At 41.4% G+C, this 18,238-nt stretch overlaps 2 protein-coding genes across 2 annotated transcripts; both read left to right on the forward strand.

Annotated features, from left to right (window-relative positions):
• The first annotated feature begins 2,441 nt into the window (after positions 1 to 2,441).
• LOC143348733 (uncharacterized) lies at positions 2,442 to 5,834 on the forward strand. The gene is made up of 5 exons (XM_076779330.1): positions 2,442 to 2,736; positions 2,863 to 3,537; positions 3,581 to 3,751; positions 3,831 to 5,153; positions 5,680 to 5,834. Exons 1-5 carry the CDS (start codon positions 2,442 to 2,444, stop codon positions 5,832 to 5,834), a joined length of 2,619 nt encoding a protein of 872 aa, XP_076635445.1.
• A 1,166-nt stretch (positions 5,835 to 7,000) lies between these two features.
• Positions 7,001 to 7,477, forward strand: LOC143348734 (uncharacterized). Its single transcript, XM_076779331.1, has one exon. The coding sequence runs from the start codon at positions 7,001 to 7,003 to the stop codon at positions 7,475 to 7,477; it is 477 nt and encodes a 158-aa protein (XP_076635446.1).
• Positions 7,478 to 18,238: the final 10,761 nt, after the last annotated feature.

Genomic DNA, 18,238 nt, shown 5'->3' on the forward strand with positions numbered 1-18,238 from the left:
GGATGGTTCAATGTCAAAAAATATATTTTTATATCATTGTGTTATCAATTGCAAAAGTGGACAATTTTCAATTTGTCAGATGATAAGCGAAAGCCATAATGCAAATTCGATTCATTTTTGGTTGGCAGAGAGGTTACGGTCTGGTGCACCGGTGCCCAAAGAAGCAGTTTGCGATTCCTCGAGCACTATTAATTGCAGTTATTCGTGCATTTACAGGCTATCTTACTATCGAAGATTACGCGGATGCTTGTCAAAATTCTAGTTTACCTAAATGTTATGTCAGAATAGATGTGGCACATTTCATAAAAAGATGTTCAAATTTTTTCAAATCATTAAACAAAAGAGTAAAAGTGTTCTATCTTAGCGCGATTGGTCAGTTAATACTATGCAGAAACATTACAAATGCAAAAGATATAATACAATTCATTTTTATATATAAAATAATATATAATCTGACACAATGCGACAAAGCTCGTGTTGCAGTAATAAATTTAATGACTAATAGTAATGAGTTGAACATAGCGAACTTCGAAACCGATAGTGACTATAATAGTGTTCTATTGGAAATGGAAGATACGAATGAAACAGGTAGTTTTGATGAGGAGTAAACAAATTTTAAATAATGTTAAATCGTTAGTTACTTCTGAAGAAGGTAACAGAATTAATCCACTTTACTTTCCTCAATTAGTTAATCGTCTTATAGTTGATATTAAATTATTACCCCTTTGGTCAAATATTTGCACTGATAAAGTTGGTTGCGGTCGAATACCTGTTTCTAGTGCATCCGTCGAAAGTGAATTTAATAAAATAAAATCATTGCTACTAAAAAATTGTCCACTATTGCTCATTGATTCATTTGTTCAAAAACATGTTGATTATTTACATGGTATTATGAAAATTATTAATGCTCATGATCAGAATTCATTTGCAAACGCGGACAAACCTACACCTTTAAAAGAACGTACAATGAATACTGATTTCTTAGATACAAATTATTCATGTCCTGCATGCAAAAGTAACGACCGCCCAACAAATGCACAAGTTTGTTGTTTATGTCAAAAATGTGTTCATGCATTGCCCCAATGTTCTTTACCGATTGACGATGCTGAAGAAGGTTACGGCCAACGTCGTATATGCATGATGTGCAAAAATGTAAAAAATATAAAAGACATTTTGGCAAGTCGTGAAGTAGAAAATTGGCGTGGTTTAGAAATAAAAGAAACACATAAAACTAATGCATTATATCTCGGTAGAAATCAACATAAATTAATAGATTCTTTGACATGTAAAAAAGCAGCAAAAATACCTATTTTAAAGAATGGCTGTTAGAATAGGGAGGGTCCAAATATTTTAATTGAACGCCTCGTCTAACTGAGGTCCGGATCACGAGGGAAAGGACGTTGGAAAAGCAGTAATTGCACGTTAATTTTATCTTCGCTTCGTCGAATTATCGACGGAGCCGTTTATTTTTGTACTTTCTCAGGACGAACACAAACACAAACTCTTAATTTTAACCGCCAGGACGTCTGGCCGGCGTCTGGCCAGAAAAAACCCCGCCGATGGGCCGTCTCCTTTGGCGATTCGCGTCGCTCTATCCTGAAACAAAAGAGACGAGACTATGCGTAAATACCGAGTAACGTGAGTCACGTTATCCGTCTCGTTCTAAGGTTCACGCGCTCTTGGTGGTGCTTGTCGCACTCACGAGCGGGGAACTCGGCCGCCGCGTTACGCAGCTAAGCTAGCAGACTGTATGTGTGAACGTTCCCTTTAAACCAGGAAATGTTTGATTGCAGATTTAGAAGACGAGAGTCGATCTCGATTTTTCCGACTGCTAATTTCGACTGTCGCAGGAGAGGTTAACAGAGGGAGGTTGTAAGGCTCCACCTATTTACCTGCTCCTCGGCCGTTTACCGTCCTCGTAATGCGTACGGGCACTGCGTGGTGCAGCACCTTTACAGCGCATGCAGCGACTTGTAATTATAGTGCGTACACCACGGCGCTATACTGAGCGGTTCTACGCACAGTGTCCGTACACACTGGCTGTTAGAGACCTAAGTTATCGGCCGCTAAGACCTATCAAAATAAAGACCGAAAGAGGTCTATCCATCGTTTCCCCCGTCAGAGGAGAGCTCTCCCTCTCCTCTGCGCGGGGACCGCGAGTTCAGTGCTATCTTAACTGGCATAGTGAGAAAGAGTGTTCTTCGCCGCGGAAATTAATATAAGAACTAACTGCACTAAACACTACTGTGATTAATTGCTTAGTCTAACATAAATACCTGTTATTCGTACTGTGTTTTAATTTTAACCAAGACCTGCAAACTTCAACATTGGTCCTTCGAGCCGGATATTTTCGCCACAAGAATCGAGATAAACACCTGTTGTAACCTTATACATCTAACGAGTCGTTATACATATCTGTTGTGCCGCAAGGAAACCAAAACATGGAGAAGTACGTTAAGAAACAGCTCGATCTATTCAAACGTATTCGTTCTACAGTTGAGAATATGCGAAAAATGGGTGCGGCCAAACTAACTAAAGGTGTTATTACATCGCGTTTGGAGCTCATAGAAAAGAACTGGGCCGCGTTTCTCGAAGTACACGATCAGCTCATCGATGTTTTTTCGCAGACCGAACCCGATAATCAGTATTTTAAATTAGACTACATCGGCCAGTGCGAGGAGGCGTACGTTCAACAAAAAGCGATTCTACTCGATCTAAAGGAAGAATATACAACGGGTAAGCCCGAACCATCTCACTGTAATTCGTCGCTTCGATCACTACCGAAAATAGCACTGCCGAGTTTTTCCGGCGATTATAAAAGTTGGTCAAATTTTCGTGATCCATTTCAAACGCTTATTCTAGACAATGTATCTCTCTCTCCTGTTGAAAAGCTGCATTATTTAAAGACCAGCCTGACTGGCGAACCTGCGCTACTTCTACAAAATATACCGGTCACTGACGATAATTTCGAACGAGTTTGGACAACAATAACTGAACGGTATCAAAATCTACGTGTACTAATCCACGCCCAACTGACTTCTCTGATGTCCCAACAACCTATAAAAAGGGAATCATCTAGAGCCCTGAAGGAGCTCCTGAACGGCACGACGGACGCAGTCCAAGCCTTGGAGGCCTTGAAGCGACCAGTCCGGCAATGGGACGACTGGCTCGTCTTCATAACGGCCGAGAAACTGGATCCAAGGACTCGAATGAGCTGGGAAACTTCCATCGGATCCACTTCTGAACCTCCAACCTTCGAACAACTGAGAACCTTTCTTACTACAAAACTGCGCGCCCTAGAAGCGGTGGAAGGATCGTCCAGCTCATCTGCGGCGCCCACAGAGAAGACCGGAGTCCTGCGACACGAAAAGAAGACACCCTTATATACTACTCCACGTCTAAAGGCGTACGCGACACACACTACTGAAGAAGCCAATCGTCGATGTCTCATCTGCCAAAAGGAACACTTCATCCTGTTCTGCCCTACATATAAGAACTTAAATCCTCGAGAGAGGAAGCTGCTCATATTCTGGAAAGGTAGCTCACTGCGCTACGACTTCCTGCTCCGTAACCTCGCCAGTCTCCGTTGTGCTTGCTACCGCTGAACTTGTGCTGGAGTCAGACCAGGGAAAAAGGGTGTCCGTAAGAGCCTTAATTGACCCCTGCTCAGAGGTCTCGTTGCTGGAGGAGAGCGTGGCGCAGTTCTTAAACTTAATTCGAATACCGGAGAAAATTCCTGTTGTCGGCGTCGGTAAGACGCAAACTTATACAAAAGGTAGGGTCTCTCTTCGGTTATACTCTCGCTTAGATAACTCGATCTCGTATAAAAGCATATATACTTCCTCGATTGTCATCCTATCAAGCGATGAAATCTTCTAGCACTTCTGCCCTGTCACATTTAGATGGACTGGCACTGGCCGATCCTCATATTTTTTCGTCGAGGAGAATCAACTTAATTCTGGGAGCTGATATTTATGTTCAAATCATAAGGTCTGGCTTGAGAAAAGGTCCACCGAATACTCTCATCGCTCAAGCCACCTCGCTGGGGTGGATTCTAACTGGGCCGTTAAGGCAATCAAGCAAGCTGGAAAATAATACTCACTATGCTATCTCATTGCAGTGTTCCATTCGAGAGGCAAACCTTGTTGAGACTCTAACTCGTTTCTGGAGAACCGAGGAGGTTCCTTCTATTTCTAATTCGTTGACTGAAGACCAGAAAGCATGTGAGGATCATTACACTCGAACGCATAAGCGAGATGAATCTGGAAGGTATATTGTTTCTTTACCTCTAAAATCTTCGCCCGCTGAATTAGGTGAGAGTAAGAAGGCCGCGAGCTCCTTCTTCTCCAAACTGGAAAGACGTTTTGATACAGATCCTAAGTTTCAAAACGCCTATCGCGAATTTTTAAGGGAGTACGAGGATCTCGGCCATATGGAGCGCATCTCAGACCATTTAACCAATAAGGGACCAGTTTATTATCTGCCGCATCACGGCGTGCTACGCGAATCTAGTTCGACTACGAAACTTAGAGTAGTTTTTAATGCTTCATGTAAGACATCATCGGGCACTTCTTTAAACGATCTGGTTCACACGGGTCCTAATCTTCTCCCCGAAATCTTTTCCTTACTACTTCGCTGGCGCAAGTACGCCATAGCTTTCTCCGCGGACGTTGAAAAGATGTACCGCCAAATTCTTGTGGAGAAGAAGGACTGTGACTTGCAACGAATCGTCTGGCGAGATAATCCCGGCGAGCAATTAACTAGCTATAGGCTCCGAACGGTCACCTACGGTATGGCTTGCGCTCCATACCTGGCAATTCGTACACTTCTCCAATTGAGCAGGGACGAAGAGGAGGCATATCCACTGGCTGCTCGTTGTCTTCGAAGCGATGTTTATATGGACGACGTGGTTTCGGGATCAGACACGCTGGAAGAGGCCGGTCAACTTCAACAACAATTGCTGGCATTGTTGAGGGCGGGCGGCTTCAAATTACGAAAATGGTCATCCAATGAACCTGAACTCTTAAAAACTCTACCGGTCGATCATCTTGCCTCCTCTTCTGACCTTTCGTGCAATTTCGATGGAGTTTCATCTCTTCTGGGTCTGAAATGGAACACTGCCTCCGATTGCTTCTTGGTTTCTCTTCGACCTCGTAATAAATCTGGCCCCATTACTAAGCGATCGGTCTTTAGCGAGATAGCTGGGCTTTATGACCCGTTGGGTCTTCTAGCTCCCGTAGTTATCGTAGCAAAAATTTTCATGCAGTCATTATGGCTGCTCAAGCTAAACTGGGATGATTTGCTTCCCGAAACATTACGAACCTATTGGTTAGACTACCATTCTGGCCTAAACTTTCTTCCTGATCTGCGAATACCTCGTTGGATTGGGATCACGAGCAACGATAAAAATTATGAGTTACACGGGTTTGCCGATTCCTCTGAAAAAGCTTACGCGGCGGTTATCTACGTGAGAATTATTCCGCGACAAACAGAATTGAGACCTCGCGTTAATTTAATTGCAGCAAAAACTCGCGTCGCGCCTCTTAAGCAAGTCTCATTGCCGCGACTAGAACTTTGCGCCGCCACATTGCTGGTTCGACTAATGCATTCTATAAAAACCACGCTAGACTTAGCCACTAGTGATATTCATCTCTGGTCTGACTCTTCTATCGTTCTTAGCTGGCTTCAACAGCACTGTTCAAAATGGAAAACTTTTGTTGCCAACCGTGTTTCCGAAATTCAAACAACACTACCCGAAGCAACTTGGCGTCACGTACGCTCTAGCGACAATCCGGCTGACGCCGCGTCTCGCGGATTATCTGGAAATAAACTAACATCTTTCAAATTATGGTGGGAAGGACCTTCCTTTCTATCTAGCCGAAACTATAATTTGGATAACCACCTTCTAACAAATCTGGTTACGGAACAGGAGGCTCGTGTTACAAAGTTTTCCTGCTCTGTCCTTTCTGGTACCTCCTTTATTGAAAACCTCATAGGTCGTTATTCTACAATACAAATACTCTGTAAAATTACGAGCTGGTGTTTACGTCTCCGCAAACGGTCAATAGAGACTCAATCTTCTAGCGAAAACAGAAAATTTATCAGCTCGCGCGAACTGCATGATGCCCGACACATCTTAATCAAGGGCGTTCAAACGACGGCCTTCTTCACGGAAAAATCACTTCTTGAACAATCCGCTGCAATCTCCCGAGGTCCCTTAGTGCGTTTAAACCCCTTTTTAGACAAAGAGGGAATTTTGCGAGTCGGCGGACGGTTAAAACACTCACTTCTCGACTTCCAAGAAAGGCATCCTATTATACTACCTGCAAGGGGGCATTTTACAATACTACTAATTCGCGAAGCTCACGAGAAAACTCTTCATGGTGGAGTACAGCTTACCTTGGGAACATTACGTCAACGCTACTGGATTCTCTCTGGACGACGCGCTGTACGCACTTATATAAACTCATGTATCACTTGTTGGCGATGGAGTACTAAAACCTCTCATCAACAAATGGTTGACCTTCCTAGTACTCGAGTAAGACCTTCCAGACCATTTTCAAATTCTGGCGTTGACTACGCCGGACCGTTTCTTATAAAAACTAATCCGGGCCGAGGTTACCACACACGAAAAGCTTATGTCGCTGTCTTTGTCTGTCTAGCGACTCGTGCAGTACATTTAGAGCTTGTAACAGATTATACCACTGATTCCTTTCTAGCAGCGTACCGACGCTTTGTAGCACGACGCGGAAATTGTTCATCTATTCGCAGCGATCAAGGTACGAACTTCGTGGGTGCTGATCGCGAGCTTCGGCGACTCTTCGCAGCCGCTAGTTTGGATTAGGCAAAACTGGCAGGTATTCTCGCTCAAGACGGAACCACCTGGCACTTCAATCCCCCTGCGGCACCGCACTTCGGGGGTATCTGGGAAGCGGCGGTGAAGTCGATGAAATTCCATCTTCGGCGAGTAGTAGGGGACACGCCTCTTACGTATGAGGAAATGGCTACCGTTCTCGCACAAATAGAGGCCTGCCTGAATTCTCGACCGCTATCGCCTCTGGAGGTTGACACTGAAGCCAACGAATTCATAACACCCGGTCACTTTCTAGTGGGAGGTCCTCTTACAGCAGTACCCGAACCGTCGCTCACGGAAGAGAAAAAACCTCGCCTAACACGCTGGCAGCTACTACAGCGAATGCGAGATCACTTTTGGAAGCGCTGGGCAGCCGAATATCTACAAGGCTTGCAGTCTCGTCATAAGTGGTCACAACCACAACCTAACGTGCAACCCGGGGATCTTTGCCTGGTCACCTCCGAAGTCACGCCACCCACCAAATGGCCAATCGGACGAATCCTTACAACTTATCCCGGCGATGACGGCCGGGTCCGAGTTGTCTTGGTGAAGACTCCCTTCTCAACCATTAAGCGACCTGTTACAAAACTCTGCCTCTATCCAAAGACACCAGTTCGCGATTAACTAATCACTTAACCGCGCCTATCACATCTATTCGTCTGCTGGACGAAGGCGGGCGGGAATGTTAGAGACCTAAGTTATCGGCCGCCGGCGGTCTGGTGCGGCCATGAACGCCCGGCCGCCGAGGGGTGGAAACGGGGTCGCGGGCGGTTGCGAGTTGGGGCTCGCAGCCGCCACTAAACGCGGCCCCGGGACGGATAGCGGCGGGATGGAGTGGCCCCGTCCCGCCGCTATGAGGCAGTGTGTCTACTGGGGGGACCGATTGTCCCCCCGGGGGATGGGCGCGAAAGCGCGGGCACGGGGAGGATACCGGAAGAATGCTTCGAGCGATTCCCGGTATCCTCCCAAAGCGTGCCGAAGGGTCACCGTGGGGTTTTTAGTGGATAGGTCCAGCGCCTGTCGTTGTACGGGCGCGGGGAATCCCACACACCCCTCCCACCTCTCCCCAAGGAGGTGGGAGGGAGTCTTTCGAAGATTTTCCCCACGACAAAAAAAAAAAAAAAAAAAAAGTTATCGGCCGCTAAGACCTATCAAAATAAAGACCGAAAGAGGTCTATCCATCGTTTCCCCCGTCAGAGGAAAGCTCTCCCTCTCCTCTACGCGGGGGCCGCGAGTTCAGTGCTGTCTTAACTGGCATAGTGAGAGAGAGTGTTCTTCGCCGCGGAAATTAATATAAGAACTAACTGCACTAAACACTACTGTAATTAATTGCTTAGTCTAACATAAATACCTGTTATTCGTACTGTGTTTTAATTTTTAATCAAGACCTGCAAACTTCAACAATGGATGAAGTAAAACCGAAGGAAAGAGGAAATGGAAGAACTTTATATGAGGCATTGAGGAAGAGGCCGGGAAAAGATTTTAGAATAACAATTCCCAATAGGCGTAAGAAGGGGGAAGGAGAGAGGAGGGGAAGGTTAGGTTTTATGATAGAAGGATGGTGAACAAAAAGTTGTTGGAGGAAATGTTGGAGGTGATTAGAGAGATGGGGTTAGAGGAGGAGTGTGTGATCAGATTGAAGGGGAAGTGGTGTGAGAGTCTGGAAGGGCCGAGGTATCTAGGGCAGGGAAGAAGGCAGAAGGGGGAATTAGAACGGGAAGCTAGGAGAAGGGGGATAAGGCGGGGGAATCAGAGGATGTGAAGGACGGAGAGTGTCGGAAAGGGATAGCAAGGAGGGGGGAGAAAAGCAGTGGGGATGGAGGACGGTCCTTCGGGATAGAGGGAGTTAGGCGTCGTGACGTGTTAGGTGGTAACCTTGGAAGGGCCACACTGGAGGCAGAGATACATTCAGTGTGGCAACAGTGTGACAACATCGCATGCCGATTGTCGCGAGGTCGAGGTCGAAAGCAAGAAGAAAAGACTGACAGTCGTCTTCTTTCTCGACTTCCCGAAGGTATGCAAAGTGCCGAACTCACGTATATGTGGTTCTTGTGGTAGTATATATCTGCTATCCCCACCACTCCGTTAGACGCTAAGGAAGTTCGACGTTTCTAATGTCGACGCCGATATACTCAATTATTCCCAATCTGGCCACACTGCTCCGATGACCTCCGTCGATATGGAAATTAAGCAGGTTGCCACGGTGGTTAGCCCCCCAGAGGCCGAATCAAAGGGAGATACCGTAAGTCCCTCCCCATCTAAGAAGGAAGGTCTGAACGAGGTCGTAGAGGTGTAAAATTCACCCTTCTCCAGGGCAATTTGGCGTGGGCCGGCAGGACACAGACGTGTTCGTTCACACCCTGCGGATCCGATGGGTAGGGTAGGGAACCGTCATGCCCCCAGTCATCGGCGTGGTGACCGCAGAAGACACATGACGGGCCGCCCCATGTCTTGGAGGTCTATCCAGATATAAGGAATAAGGAAGAAGGAAGATGGGAAAAATCGAAAGATCGACCGTTTTTCCTTTCTGCGTTAATCCCCAGGAAAGCAATCGTGTTACGTTGAATGAGATTGAACCTGTCTTATGAACATCCAAAAGGTTATATAAAAATTCGTCCGTCAAGATGTTCACAGAGAAAGGGTGAATGTCTCTTCCAATACACACATTTTCTTATGCACAAAAATTATCTATACGCGAGCATATACGCATCGCGATTGTCCCGACCGCGAGTGTCCACATATTCACAGGAAACTGCACTGCTTCCACACCAGTAGATATTCCACATGGCCACCATTTTCTTTTAGGCATAGCTGCATTCTTCTATGAGAATTTTGCCATAGATTTTCTAGATTGGATCAGTCTCTTGTTTAAATAATACCCGCTGAAAACGTGATGTGGTATTTTAGTTCTCCGAGCGCATTCACGGGCGCTGAATAAATTAAGTTTTTTAGGTGACCCCAACAGAAAAAGTCAAAGGGATTGAAATCAGATGAACGAGCAGGCCACGGCGTAGATCCTGCTCGTCTAATCCACTTATTTCCAAAATACGCGTTTAAATGTCCGCGTGCTGCCAGTGTGGAATGTGATGGTGCACCGTCGTCCATGTACCATATGTTTCTGCGTAAATGTAGTGGGTCGTCCTCTAGAAGATTTGCAACTGCGTTTGTAAAAATTTCAGATATAATTGTCCTGTTAATCGTTGCGGGAAGATCATAGGATCAATAATTTTGTTGTTAAGAATTCCTGCCCAAATATTAACAGAAAATTGGCGTTGAGTATTTATTTCGAAAAATGTGTATGTGCTTTCTCCTGCCTAAATATGTGCATTATGTGTATTTACTGTACCGTGGCGAATGAATGTTGCTTCGTCGATAAATAGTATATTTGAAAAAAAATCTTCGTCATCTCTAATCATGGTTAACATCCATCTGTAAAAATCTTTGCGTCTTGCAAAATCACTCCCTTCCATTTGTTATACCCGTTGGAAGTGATACAAATGCAGTTGCTTGTACTTTAAAACTTGCTAAACTGTTGAATTATTCACTCGTTCGACTGCCGTAATTATTTGCACGCTGAAACTAGAACCTTCTTCGGTCAGTTTAGTAACAGCAGTGTCTTCTGAGACAACACATTCGACAAACGATTCAAAGCATTTATAATTACGTATTAGCAGCGTAGTATATTCATATTTAATTACACAGTTTAGCATGTTGTATAGTGTATTATTGAAGAGTTTATTATATAGTTGTTTGTGTAATAGTAATATTAAGTGTATGTTAGATATACTTATTGTATCTAATATTTTGTTTTGTAAACGAAGTTGTTGTATAAATTGTTTTATAACATTTAGTAAGTATGAACATATTTCACACTTCGTCATATTAATTATTTTCTACATTTAGAATATTTCTGTTATCTATTTATTAGCTATTAAAACAGAATTCTTCAATGGAGACTACAATGGGAAAATCTAAAATTAAGGTGATCACACGGATACAATTATTTAATTTAAAGCAAGAACGGAGAAATTTAAACATTAATGAAAAACTACAATTTCTCAAAAGTTTTTTATTAAGCCAAAATAGTTATTCAGAAAGTGAACAACAACAGTTTAAGCATAAAATCTCATATTTAAAATCAGAATTCAAACGCAGATAGTTATTATCCAAATACGTGGAGGAGGCTTTCAAAATAAAAAATAGAAATTGGCTTGAAGGAACAATGAAGATACCTATTGCAAAATTTCAAGTAGGGCGACCAACAAAATCTTTCTCGGTATCATGTGAACGTGCCAAAGGAAAGAAAACGGAAGAACTTGGAGAAAATGTAAGTTTAGAGGAATTGGTGTTCGCCACGGAAGTGAAACTAAGATCGTCTGGCTTGCTGGATGCTGCAGTTATATTGAAAGAGATTTTAAATCTCCTACGTTTGCAGTCAAATGCAAGATTAACTTTCAAATAGTGAACATGAAGAAAGAAAATAGTTATCAAAGTCAAAAGCTCTCTCAATTTTTGTGAAAGTAGGACTACCTAGGGACGACTATAATGTGATAAGATCTAGGACAAAAAATTATTCCCCTGCTATTCCATTATTCAAAAATTTAAAAAAGAATGCTATCCTCCTCCAGAATCCTATACTATAACTACGACTTGTGCGGAAAATTACAAAATTTATTAAACCATACGGCAACTCGCTTATTACTATATTTAAAAGAGATAGTGCTGGAGTTCAATGGTTCACAGCAGTCACTATACAGGGTGTTCGGCCACCCCTGGGAAAAATTTTAATAGAGGATTCTAGAGGCCAAAATAAGACGAAAATCAAGAATACCAATTTGTTGATGAAGGCTTCGTTAAAAAGTTATTAACAATTAAATTCAAAGATTTCAAATCGTTCTGGAAAAATTATTTTCGGTTGCGGGGGTCAATTACAATCATTTTTGGTTATTACACATACCCCCGAAATCCTATCCACTTCTGAGAAAAAAAATCGAGAAGGTGTGAAATTTTTAGACGAAATTAAAAAATTTTAAATCATACTAAAAAAATTATATTTAGTTACAGTGGGCAATTACAATCATTTTTGGTCATTATACATACCCCCGAAATACTACTCAGTTTCGAGAAAAAAATTCCTTACCGAAAATATAATTTCTGGCCAGAAATATCTGCCCGAATTTTCATGCGAATCTTTAAAACGTCATAACTTCTGAACGGACAAATTGCAAAAATATTCGAAAAGTTGCTCCTTGACGCCGCAAAATGACAAAAACCCCATAAAAATGGTCCAATTTTCAAACAGCCATAACTCCTACAATAGTAAATATATTTCAATGAAACTTTTTTTTTAAGTAGAGCCCATGGGTACCTACAAAAAAGTATTAGACAACTTTTCTGTAGGGCGTCACACAAAATTACTAAAAATTAAAAAGGAATTTTTAAGAAAAATCGACAGGTGCCCAAATTTCGACGAAAAAAAAATTTTTAATTAATTCTAAAAAAATTATTTTCGGTTGCAGGGGTCAATTACAATCATTTTTGGTGAATAGACATACCCCCGAAATGTTGCGCATTTTCAAGAAAAAAATTCAGTGCGGTCGGAACTTCAAATGCTAATAACTGTTTAACGAAGCCTTCATCAACAAATTGGTATTCTTAATTTTCGTCTTATTTTGGCCTCTAGAATCCCCCATTAAAATTTTTTCCAGGGGTGGCCGAACACCCTGTATAAACAAAAATTTAAAAATAACTATGATACTGATGCGGGTATATTTCAATGTTTGTTAGTACCATAACAATTAATCAATTACACTGATAAAGGAGTCGTTTGGAAAAATCCGGTACCATCATCATCGAGCTATTGCAGGCCAATAAGAATGAGATTCGTGAAGGAAACTATTGATATTACAAATGAAGAAGTAAATTATATACAAACGAATATAAGGTGTTTATAAGAAACGAAAATTACAGAAAATAACAGATCCATATTTGTTAAGCATAAGTTGATATTCACTGTGCTTGATAGTAAAGTATGCAATGCTGTTACAAACACTTCTTCAACAATGAGATGCTACATTTATGGAGTTACTGGTAGAGAATTAAATAATTTAATAATAAAAAACGAAGTGAATCCGAAATCATTGGAATTAGGTTTATCAATTTTACATGCTCGAACGCTTATTTGAACATTTACTACATGTATCCTACGAACTACCAATCGTGAAATGGCAAATAAGATCTGAAAATGAAAAATATATAGTGGAACAAAGAAGAAAAAAGATTGAAGAAGAATTCAGAAAAAAATGAGCGTTATTGTTGATATGCCAAGACCAGGTCTTGACAACGCAAACGATGATAATTGTAGTCGAAGGTTTTTTATGGACCACAAGTTATTATCGGAAATAACAGGATTTGATGCAGAAAACATTTATAAATTTAAAGTAATATTCGAAGTGATATCAAGCGGTTATAAAATTGATACACAAAAATTTGCAACGTATACCACAGAGACAGCACAAATGTACGTTTGACTATATGGGTGGGGTATCCTATGTCACCCACAACATACAAAATATTAATTCACGAATTAAAAGTTATAGAAAATGTAATTTTGCCTATTGGGCAATTATTAGAAAAAGTAGCCAAAGCGAGAAACAAACATTTTCGCCAGTATAGACAGAGTTATGCCAGAAAGTGCTCCAGGAAGGCATGTAGTCTGAATGTCAATAGACTCTTACTTATTTCTGATCCCCTTTTAACAAGTTTAAGACAACCTAGAAGAAAAAGAACAATGGCGTTCATGAAAGAAAGTTTGGATTTATTTTTCCCTTCTGAGCCTATCATTCCTACAGATGAAAGCGAAACCGAATATGGTGAAGAAGAAATATCTGAAGAAGAAACTTCGAACACATTGTCTGACGGAAATTGATTTTATTAATTGAAAAATGTTATTTATATATTTTCTTATTAAAATGTTATTTCTATATATATACATTCTGCACTACAATTATATTCTACCTCATTTGAAAATAGTTTCCATGTAAAAGTAATTTTTTCCGACTTGCCGGTGTAAATACCATACTGTGCGTCGATCCCATAACTTTGGATATACGATCGGAATTATTAAAATTAATTAATCTCGATGCGAAAGATTGCAGTTGTGAAAAAATATTTGAAGCATTTAAACATGAAATGTGGAGAAAAAAATTCCGATTTAAAATAGTCTTGCCTTATCATCTGACAACGCGTCTGTCATGATAGTACAATACTGATCGTTGCAAAAATTCTCGGCGAAAAGTTTTAAACTTTGAGGTGTCCTTGCCATTCTTCTGCATTGGTAGTGGCGTGCAGCATGCAATATCATTCCAGACATATGCGAGGATTACGAAAAGTAGCAACTTTTATATAGAGTAGTTTCAAACGTTCAGCTATATTTCGCGAATTTCAGCAGTTTTCTCTTTCTCTCTTTCGTTTTATTTTTTTAATATTACTATTATTAATGCAATTTAAATCTTAAGAAAGAGATTATTTTGCAGTGCTGTACAAATGTTTCAATACATTATAATACTTTACATAATACAACAGAAGTTATAAACATTCGTATGCCTGCTAAACAAACAGTTTAAAGATGAACTCTTTTATTAAATATTTAACTCACAGCGATTCAGAAACGAGTAGGTCAGTTTACACATCTCGGATGTAGGTCTGGAGAGTAGAACATTACTAGAGAGCGGTAGATAAAGATGTAGTTTTTGCAAATGTTTGATAAACTTTGATCTGTGTTCTTCAAATGTGGGATATTGCCATAATACATGGTGTTTAAAGATTGCATACTGCCGAGCGATTGTCCTCGGCCGCGATTACCGTTAATCCTGTTAGCGTACAATAATCGGGAGATTATTTCTAAGAGAATTTCTACAGCGAAAAGTGATAGAAAAACGCGTTTATTACTAGTTTTTCTGGCATCGGTAACGGCTCATTACCTTCGATTCGAGTGTGCTAACGGTGTTGATGACGTCAGTACCGTGAGAAAGTAGTGCGCTAAGAATCAGACGGAGAAAGATTGCCGAAATCTAGACAGCGCCGCGGAACGACTAATTAGAGTATTACAGCGGCCTCTTCGGCTGCCAATCCGCACAGTCTTACGACGACTTTTGCCATAGACACATCGGCTCCCGATCGTGTCCGTACAGAACTCAAACGCAACTCGAAAGGAATATTCGTTTGAGAAAAGACAAATAGACTGTAATAAACAGGGTGCAACGAGCAGATATTTAGTCTAGTGCGGGCCCACAGAAAGACCTCGCACAGCTGAGAATTCGGAAAGCTCGAAAAGATGTGGAAATTAATTCACATTTTGCTTGACAAACGAATCGAATTCCGATTCGTACAAGTGCATCCAGAAGTCTCGTTCGGGAAATTCCCAATCAAGCTTCCATTAATTTCAATACTGCAAATTGGAGGGATCGAGAATACACCATTAAGGTGATCGACCCCCCCCCCCCCCCCCCCCTCGGTGTGGAATTAACCGGTCGTCTTAAGCGTATAAACGCTTGTGTCACAAAGAAGACAGGATAACGTCCAAACTTCTTTGTGATTGTCATTCGGCTGAGGAGACACCGAAGGGAGGCACCTACGTGGTGTCTCTCCAGGTGGGCTCACTGTAGTCAGGTCGACGTCCACTTAGGACATCTGACATTCGGTCTTCGCCTCCTTACAGATCCCGCCCGTGTAACGTTTAAAGGAGCATCTGTGCGGAGAGGTGAGAGTCGTGGGTCAGGCCCCAACGCAGTACAAAATACTGCGACGAATCACATCGAGTGGTGCATCCGTGCAGTGAACAACGTGCTGTCGGGTTTCGCAGTGCAACTCACGGCCAACAAGTCATCTGATGGAATGCTTAAGAGGAGCCGCAGATCGACGGTCGTGCCGTTGCACTGTAGTGTGACTCGACGCACAGACTCAATGGACATACTCACGGAAGCAGTGCATTTGGAGCCTTACAACCTCCACTTGCACCCCCGTCCACTAGGCAATTGACAAAAAATCGACAAAGAGAAGAATTTTAATTCTTTTCCACACCTAATAAAATACAGTCTGCTAAATAGTTTGTATATTACGAACAAGCGAAATTTTTCGCTCCTGTACGTTCGAATAACGAAGCCAGGAGCATGAGGAAACAAGCGCGGCATATACACACATAACGGGTTTGCATGCATCTAACACATAGACGTGTTTTTCTGTTATAGGAATCCTGGCCTACCTTAACCCGGCGAATTCGGCAACCTCGCTCAGGAATCGGCTGGCGACGAACTTCAATTGAAATTATTCTTTGATTTTTATTAACTCCAATTTAAGTTTGCATTTTTTTAAATTACATTTGGTTTTCTTATTTTGTTTAAATTACTCAATGTAGTAATAAACGGTCGACTGTAAAGGCCGACGAAAAGGAAATCATTTGAATCCTAATCACTTCCCCAATAAACTCCTATTCCTCTATCCGAACTTCGTCGTTAAAAGCATCGGCTCTTTAATATCCTGCAAATCAAAATGATGCACAAATAATGAAAATTGTACTTCAAGATCCAAATGGTTTACAAACACTGATAAAAGGTGGAGATATATGTGTAGTTGATCGAGGTTTTCGCGATGTATAATCATATTTATAAGAATCTTTCTATAAAGTGCTCATGCCTGCCTTAAAAGGAACACGTAATCAACTAATACCTGCAGAATCCAATGCTTCACGCCAAGTAATAAAAGTTCGCTGGGTAATGGAAGCGATTCACGGCATTATTGGACAGAAATATAAATTCCACTACTACCAAATGGACAAAAAGTTCGTCCCCACAGTCCATTTATATTGCAGAATAGCATTTGTTTTAAACAATACATTTGGAAAACGATCAAATTCAGAAGGTGGACTCCGTGGTGAAATAATAAACAGAATGTCAAGTCAACGAACGGAAAATACATTGGCAATAGAAGTTCAGACAAAACTCTGGAACAGAAGAAAAGGACCATTTAACATAATATCCGCGACGAATCTTCCTTCAATCTAGATTGTATCAATTATCGCAAGCAGTTTCATATTTAGCAGAAATAATAGACGAAGACAACAATATTCATATATATTCCTTAAAAGAAAATTGTTAGAATACTACGTGTTTAAACATCGCGTGAGTCCGAGACAGAGAAACTTGGCCGCGATTCCCGTATATTTTAAATTCGCGTAATTCTAGAAGCTTGTGCTGACGTCGAATTTTTTCGTCGTTTAGATTAGTATACTCTCTAGATTAGAGAGAGAGAAAGAGAAGAAGAAAAGTGATCAATTGGAAAAAGATCGACAGCCAAACGCAGCAGCGCAGCGCCGTGACTACGCGGCGCGTAGCTGCCCGGGTCCAGCAGCGCGATATGTCGCTACGCGGTTCTGCACCTGCGCGACAGAACCCAGCCGCGACCGTCGATGCTTGCAGCCAGAGATGCCAGAGTCAGCACCCAGTGCCCTACTTACACATACCAGACAACGCGTACGTGAGCTCGTGGAGTTTCGGAAAGTCGACAAAGGCAAACTGACACATGCCCTCTTTCTCGATTATTCCGAAGCTGCCCGAAGTAATTTCGGTCCGCCTCGTGGGAGTCGAGAGAGAAAGGCTCACATTTGCCTTCTCACTCTTAACAACTGAAATCCGTTCTCCCGTCTACGGCATACGATTTGGAATCTCGAGCCGAGATTCTCGACTGCCCAGGCATTTTTACTTTTCGACCTATGTATAGGCGCACATAAGCAAGGTACCCATATTGAAAACAAATTTTGTAAAATTTATTTTACAGAAATACACGTTTTAAGACCCCCCGATCACATTTTAATTATTGAAAAAAAAGAAATTTTTTTGTTATTATTCCTATGTATGAGCGTACATACGTATATTATTAATACATTTGAGTATAAATGGCTGAATGAATTTAAATGGAACGTCTATTAATAAAGTTTATAATCAGACCACGGATAATAATGAATATACCTCTTGTTTTATAGTTGTTCCGATACATAGGCGTAATTTACAAAAGATCTTTTAAATGTTTCATATAAATCTTGGGAAGAATTCAATTTTATGTAAAAAAAAATTAAATGAACTTTTTCTCTATCTTTTCTAGAAAAGAAAAACTTAAATGAAATCTTATACATTATATGCTTACTTAAATCGCATTGAAAACGAACACCACAAATGTTTTAGAATAATGTGCAAAATGGTCTTACTCGCAAAGAGTTAATTGAGAAATAAATGTTTGGTAAATGAAAACAGGTAAGCAGCTTAACCAGCTGCGATTTTCGCTAAGGCAAATTGAAAACTCGGTTCTAACAAGGGAAAGTTGGAATGGTAC

This window comes from Colletes latitarsis, chromosome 12 (genome assembly GCF_051014445.1).
Source record: "Colletes latitarsis isolate SP2378_abdomen chromosome 12, iyColLati1, whole genome shotgun sequence".
NCBI classification, from domain to species: Eukaryota; Metazoa; Arthropoda; class Insecta; order Hymenoptera; family Colletidae; genus Colletes; species Colletes latitarsis.